The sequence below is a fragment of the Dioscorea cayenensis genome, chromosome 1 (assembly GCF_009730915.1).
Source record: "Dioscorea cayenensis subsp. rotundata cultivar TDr96_F1 chromosome 1, TDr96_F1_v2_PseudoChromosome.rev07_lg8_w22 25.fasta, whole genome shotgun sequence".
Lineage (NCBI taxonomy): Eukaryota > Viridiplantae > Streptophyta > Magnoliopsida > Dioscoreales > Dioscoreaceae > Dioscorea > Dioscorea cayenensis.
The window spans coordinates 10,385,653-10,392,823 of record NC_052471.1 but is presented as its reverse complement, the minus strand read 5'-3'; the positions used below and the strand labels follow the sequence as shown (position 1 = coordinate 10,392,823).

General features: G+C 31.9%; 1 protein-coding gene across 1 annotated transcript; it reads left to right on the top strand.

Annotated features, from left to right (window-relative positions):
* Window positions 1–280: 280 nt before the first annotated feature.
* On the top strand, window positions 281–2,802 carry LOC120249755. The gene is made up of 3 exons (XM_039258425.1): window positions 281–1,649; window positions 1,735–1,798; window positions 2,308–2,802. The coding sequence occupies exons 1-3, from the start codon at window positions 313–315 to the stop codon at window positions 2,800–2,802; spliced, it is 1,896 nt and encodes a 631-aa protein (XP_039114359.1). The 5' UTR covers window positions 281–312.
* The last annotated feature ends 4,369 nt before the right edge of the window (window positions 2,803–7,171 follow it).

Here is a 7,171-nt window from a genome sequence, read left to right as displayed (position 1 = left end):
TGGAGAGTATGCAAGTGCAGGAATCATGTCATGTTGTGGTACTTCTCGTTGGGTGGATAGCACTAAGACGACCCGTGAAGGTGTTCGGGTATTTTCCCTTGATACCAAGACTACAAAAGATTTTTCATTTTTGGAGACAAGCGCAAATGATATGAGGTGGCATGATGAAGGTCGCAATAAAGATGGAATTCTCGACATCCTGCGAGATGGTGAAGCATGGAGATCTTTTGATGCTCGATATCCGGACTTTTTCTTCGAGACTCTCGTAATGTTAGGCTAGCCCTTGCTAGTGATGGTTTTAATCCTTTCAGGATGATGAGTAGCAACTATAGTGTGTGGCCAGTTGTCCTTGTTCCATATAACTTACCACCTTGGATTGGAATGAAACAACATTCATTTATTTTATCAATGATAATTCCAGGAGATAAGGGACCGACAAATGATATTGATGTCTTTCTACAACCTCTAATAGATGAGCTAAAGAAATTGTGGGAAGGTGTGGAAACCTATGATGCTTCCAAACATCAAAAGTTTCACATGCGGGCTGCATTAATGTGGACTATAAATGACTTTCCAGCTTATGCATATTTATCTGGTTGGAGCACCAAAGGGAAGTTTGCATGTCCATGTTGTGCTGAAAACACATCTTCTTTGTGGTTATATAAGGGTAAAAAATATTGTTACATGTGTTCTCGTAGGTGGTTACCCGAAGGTCATTTGTTTCGTTATCAAAAACAATTATTTGATGGCACCGAAGAAGCAAGGCTACCACCAAAGCGAGCAAGTGGAAGTGATGTGTTGAATCAGTTAGATGGGCTTCAATTCACTTTTGGAAAATTTAAGAAGAAAAAAGGCAAGAAGGAAAATACAAAGAAGAAGCGTAAAAGAACAAAACATCCAAGAATTAGTGTGCAAGGATCTAATGAAGAGAGTTCAAGTAGAAATGACAAGGGCCCTATTGATCATATGAAGTGGTGGAAGAAAAAAAGTATATTTTTTATGTTACCTTATTGGGAACATAACTTATTGCGCCACAATCTTGATTTGATGCACATAGAAAAAAATGTGTGTGATAATTTGATTGGAACTTTTTTGGGACTTGATAAGTCGAAGGACAATTTGAAGGCACGCCTTGACTTAGTTGATATTGGTATAAGATCTGAACTTCACCCTCAAATTCTTGAAAATGGGAAGAAAATACTACCTCCGGCTTGTTTTACATTATCTACAGAACAAAAAGAAATTCTTTGTCAAGTTGTTAAAGACATCAAAGTGCCTGATGGTTATGCTTCAAACATTTCAAGATGTGTAAACCTACAAGAGCGCAAGATTGGTGGTCTTAAAAGCCATGATTGTCATGTTTTGGTTCAAGACATCCTTCCATTAGCTTTACGAGCTTGCAATCCACCCAAGGAAGTCATTCAAGTTGTAAGTGAATTGGCAACAATTTTCAAATCACTTTGTTCTAAAGTGGTGGATGTGAATGAGCTTGAAGAGCTTCAAAATCAAATTGTTATGACAATTTGTCAAATGGAGAAGATTTTTCTTCCATCATTTTTTACTATTATGGTACATTTAATCATTCATTTGGTGGAAGAAATGAAACTTGGTGGACCAATTAATTTTAGATGGATGTATCCTTTTGAAAGGTATGTTGCTAAATCTATTAGAAATGAAATCATTTTAATATAAAATGTATAATGAAGTAATATATTTTAACTTTTTTATTTTTAGGTTCTTCATGCGTTTCAAATCTTATGTTAAAAATCGAACTCATCCTGAAGGTTCCATTGCTGAAGTATATATAGCTGAAGAATGTTTGACATTTTGTTCACGATATCTTCAATGGGTTGAAACAAAATTCAACCGAACAATGAGAAATCCAAACCCGCCTACAAATGACCAAGTAAAATACTTATTCTCTAGTGTTGGTCAACATATAGGGAAGATTGAAGAAATTGTTTTAGATGAAATTTCCTTGGTTCAAGCGCATCGTTATGTCCTTCGTCATTGTGATGACATTGAGAATTTTCGTTGGTTAGTATTTGTGCTTTATGATTCAATGGAGAATAAAAAGGCACATTTCTCTCAAATTATTATGTGATATATTTATGTAGAGAGTTCATTGAATTGGAAAAAAGAAAGCGATGTCGACATTCTCGTCTTTCTGAAGTTGAATTAGAGAAGTTAGTGAATGAAAATTTTCATTTGTGGTTTCGAAGCAAGGTAATCTTGTTGTACAATTGTTTTATAGTTTACTTCGTCAAATCTGAAATTTTGTTTTTGATAATATCTTTTGTTATGTAGGTTTTGGAAAAAGATTATCCAGATATTCCAGAAGAAGTTGTGGCTCTTGGTGTGGGACCTAACAAAGTAGCAAAGAGATACTTTGGGTTCATTATTAATGGATTCAGATTTCATACCAAATCTCGTGATGAAAATAGAATGACTCAAAATAGTGGTGTGGTTAACACTTCAGAAGTTGGAAGTGTAAATTACTATGGTAGATTAAGAGACATTATTGAGTTAGATTACTATGGTAATTTTAAGGTTGTGTTGTTCAAGTGTGATTGGGTTGATGTACACCATAATACGGGTATTAGGCAAGATGAATTTGGGTTCACTCTTGTAAATTTTTCTCGCCTAATACATACCGGTGAAAAATTAGATCATGATCCCTATGTGTTCTCATCTCAAGTTGAACAAGTGTTCTATGTGCAAGATTTGAAGAATGAGAATTGTTCTATAGTTATCAAGACTAGGCCTAGGGATTTGTTTGATATGGGTGATATAGACCATTGAAAAAGATGTTAGTAATTGCCTTGTATCTCTGAATGAAATTTTGTTTTTTTATCTTTAATTGGTATTTTTTTTTTAAATATATGTGTTGGTTTTGAGCTGGTTATATTTCTCTAGCTGTAAGTTTTTAGTCTCAGAAGCATGAATTGGTTTATATTCATGTGAATTACTTGCATAAATTGTTTAAGTTCATTTGGTGAATTAGAACATGTTCTTACAATGTATGTCAGTTTATAATTTTTCCTTGTTGATTGTTCTTTTTAAAATTTTTTTTTGGCAAACTTACCTTGTTGATTCTTGCAATACCAAAATTATTTGATGAGCAGGATGGCGAGCAACATGTAAAGGCAGAAAAAACTGTCTTGCTGAAATTTTTTATTCGTCAAATCTGAAATTTTTTTTTGATAATATCTTTTGTTTTGTAGGCTTTAGACCATCATCGAGTGTCTAAAATTGTCTTGTACTCTCCTCGCCACCTCCAGGTCCAGCTAAATCTTCATTCACAATCCCAAGGTATTGAAACCCTTCTTTGATCTTACTGTTATTACTATTATACTGAAATACCACTTTCTACAATAGCATCACTATGCGTGTGTGCTATTATACTTCAAATCATTAATGTTATGACGAATGTGAATGATAATATGGGTTGCTGGACCTTTGTTTTTTTTTGGGTGGATAAAACCAGACTTAACATCAGCTGTTCATTGGTGTCAATTTTGTGCTTTGTATTTATGATGTTTTGAAGAAATAATCTAATATGAAGTCTATACTTATTATGGTACAAATTCATATGATGAATCTCTTAAAACTACTAGTTTATCAGCTTTTGAATGTTGGATAAATTGTTGCTTTTGACAACTGCATTGTAGAATATAGTCATTTGTTCCCCTAAATATCCATTTGTAGAATATAGTTCATTCCTAATTCTTATAAAGATTCATGGATTGTGAAAACTCATGGCTAGTACACAAGAAATTTTTATTGCAATCTAATAAATATAAAATTTGTATAGGAAAATCATGGCTCGAGGATCAAAAAGTTTGAAGATTATGGAGCTACTAGAAGCTCATACTTCTTCACATCATGAATCAACTGGGCAAGAAAATGATGCTAGTACACAAGAAAAACAGTCCCGACATAGAGGAAAGACAGTAATGGCAAATGTCTGGACATCAATGGAAAAATTTATAATTAAAGTAGATAAATATGGAGTCCCCTGCACCAAAGATGCTGCCACACTAAGTTCTTTCCTTGGTGTGCTTGCAAAGAATGACGCGTATGCTCCAATTAACATTCCTAATTGGAGACATGAAGATTTTACTCCATACAAAGCGAAATGTCTAAAACTCCTAATGGTAATTTTTTCAAATGTTTTTTTGATGTTTTTCTTTTTCTTTTTCACATATTCATGGTTAATGTTGCTTGTTATTATTAAATTAATGCTTAATGGCGAGACAAAATTTGATTTTTCCTCATACACAAGAGACGAGTTACATGGATTTTTGCAAAAATCTAAACAAGAGATGGCGAGATTGGAAAGGTGACTTGAAGGCCGAATTTTTATATTCAAAAAGAAAAAAAGAACGAGGTTTTAGTGGAGCCACCTTCAACTGTTCTTGAAGAACAATGGCCCGGCCTTGTTCGGCAATGGTATAACCCAAGAAATGAGGTAATTGGTATAAGTTTTATTTAAATTATTATTGTTACTATAATGACTTGTATTTGAGTTTAATTTATCTTTTATAATTGGAATATGGTTTTATTGTGTAGGAACTTGCTGAAATAAATAAAAGAAATGCAAAAAAACAAAACAATGCACATACATGTGGTCGTAAAAGTTTTGCACGAATTAGGAAAGAAATAGTAAGTGATTTCTTTTATAATTAATGTTAGAATGAAATGATTAAACTTTTGATTGTTTAATAGGAAAATGAAACTGGGAAAGAGCCGGATCGTCTTACAATGTGGGATGCAACTCATAAAAAGAAAGATGGTAGCTATGTAAATGAAGAATTTAGAAAGAAATTGGTAAGTGAGTGATCTATTTATAAGAAAGATTGTTTTCTTTATTTCCATGTTAATGCCTTGTATGATGTTTCTTTCTTATGAAAAAAAAGCTGGATACATTTTAATTAATTAATTAATTATTTTTACTGACAAAGAATGAGATCAAATACAAATACTTGTCTTTTCGCACTAAGAATGAGATCAAAGAATGTGATCTATTTATAAGAGAGATTTATTGATCTTATTAGCTCAATGTACCAAATGGAAACTTTGGTATTACTTGATTAAATCAAACTTATTGTAGTTGTCGTCCTTGATTGTGTACTATATATCTTATATAAGCAAGTTGCAAATTGATTATAAATAATTAGTTCTTAAAAAAATCAATATAAACTAGAACTATATAATTATAATTTCAAATCTGGTGGGAACTTAATTTTTTACGAAAAGTTTTTAGTATCTATCTTTATGTTACTTATGCATGAATTACAACCTACATGATTGAGAGATATATTATAAATGTATGTGATGTTTGTGTGAAAAGCCCCCAAAGTTTGGCATGACTCAATGAAGCCCAAAATCTTGATGGTATATAACGTACACTTGATGCTGAAGTAGATCAATTCCAGTAGTGCATTTGCATTGGAAAAAGATATGATTGATGGGATATGGAGGTTTGTCATTTTGCCATAAAATTTTTATCTTAACCCCTTAAAAGCTTTCTCCTTCTCCATTTGAAAAAAATAAAAAGAATAGCTTGACTTTTTTTAATATGTTCTAAAAAGATGAGATGCCTAATTTTTTATAATTTTTCCGTGTTAATGGTCATGTTTCGAAATGATATGTCCAATCATTGCAAAATTAACAATGTGCTTTTTGGGTTTCTACTGTTTATTCTATCAATAATTTTATTTATTTTTTTACATTTGCCCATGCTTCCATTCCATATTTCATTATGCGGACTTTAAATGTATCATTTCTATTTTATTTACTCAACATTTCGAGTTGATGATATTGTTTTATTTTTTTCTATTTTTGAATAATATTTGAGTTGAACTTCAGTGAGAGCAAAGACATGATCTCCAAGTTAGTTACACAAGCTCAAGTGCAAATTTTGAACAAAATGAAATCAATGAAATGGTATTTCAAAAAGATTTATGGAGTCGAACATAATGGTAAGGGTGCGTGGTTTGGGATTAGGCCCTACTCCAAGTAGGTATTTTAGTGTCATATCGAAATTCACTAGCACAAGTGCTTCAACTATTGACAACAATCATAAAAGCGGAGTTGGAGAATGTTAAATTAGAATTGGCTGAGATGAAGGATAAATATGAGAAGCTAAGCTCGATTTGGCTGATATGAAGGAGTTATTTGGAGGCTTTATGGCTGAACGAAGTTTAAATGATAGGATGTCTAAAGCACCACTGAGGAAGTAAATTATTTGTCTTACTTTTTTTATTACTTTTTCATTCTTACATAATAAATTAAAAACATCTTTTTTTGTAATAATGTCCATAGGTTGAAGATGTTGCATCCGTTGACCTGATATCATCGGACAAAAATCTAAACATCATGTGGCTCAAGAGGTTTGTTGAATATTACCTTCAAAGTAGAGTCTCAAAATTTACAATTTTCATCATATAGGCTGATATGGTTTATGATGCTTATCTTTCATGTAATAAGAGATACTATTGCTTTGCAATTCTTGAAGTGATCAACTGGGTTTATCATGTTTCTAAAAGCCATTAATTTTTCAATGTTATGATTTTTTAGTCGACTTCTCGGTTGAGGTTGTTCTAATTTAAGATTAGTTACTTTTTTAATATTTTTATAATATTTTTCAAGGAATATAAACTAGCTTGTCATTTCAAAAAGCTACCAATGGAGGATACTATGTTCGCAATGTGAATGCCATATATTTCGAGTCTTTTTGATTTGGTTAAAATGTTTCACCTTAAATAATTATTTGTATACACCCTATCAATTATGATAACAACAGAAAAAGGTTCATAATCAAAGAGCATATTATTAAATAATTTCCATATGGTCACATGACTAGCTATGATAAATAGAAACATTATATCATTATGCCATCATTCAATGATTAGGATATATCATGTGGTCAAATGATTTATAACACATTCCATTTTGAAATTCTATTTACTTTGTTTAACCTATCAGGTTTTTTCCTTAATTGTCACTTGATTTTTAGATTTCTATAGTTCTGATTACCAATCCCTCATTTAACATGTTCCATTATGTTACCTTGTGGTTCTTACTAAAAGTCTCCTAAACAATGTGGCAAATGGAACTAGCATAAATTGTATTAGTCACCAACGTTGTATATTCAATGTTTTTGTAT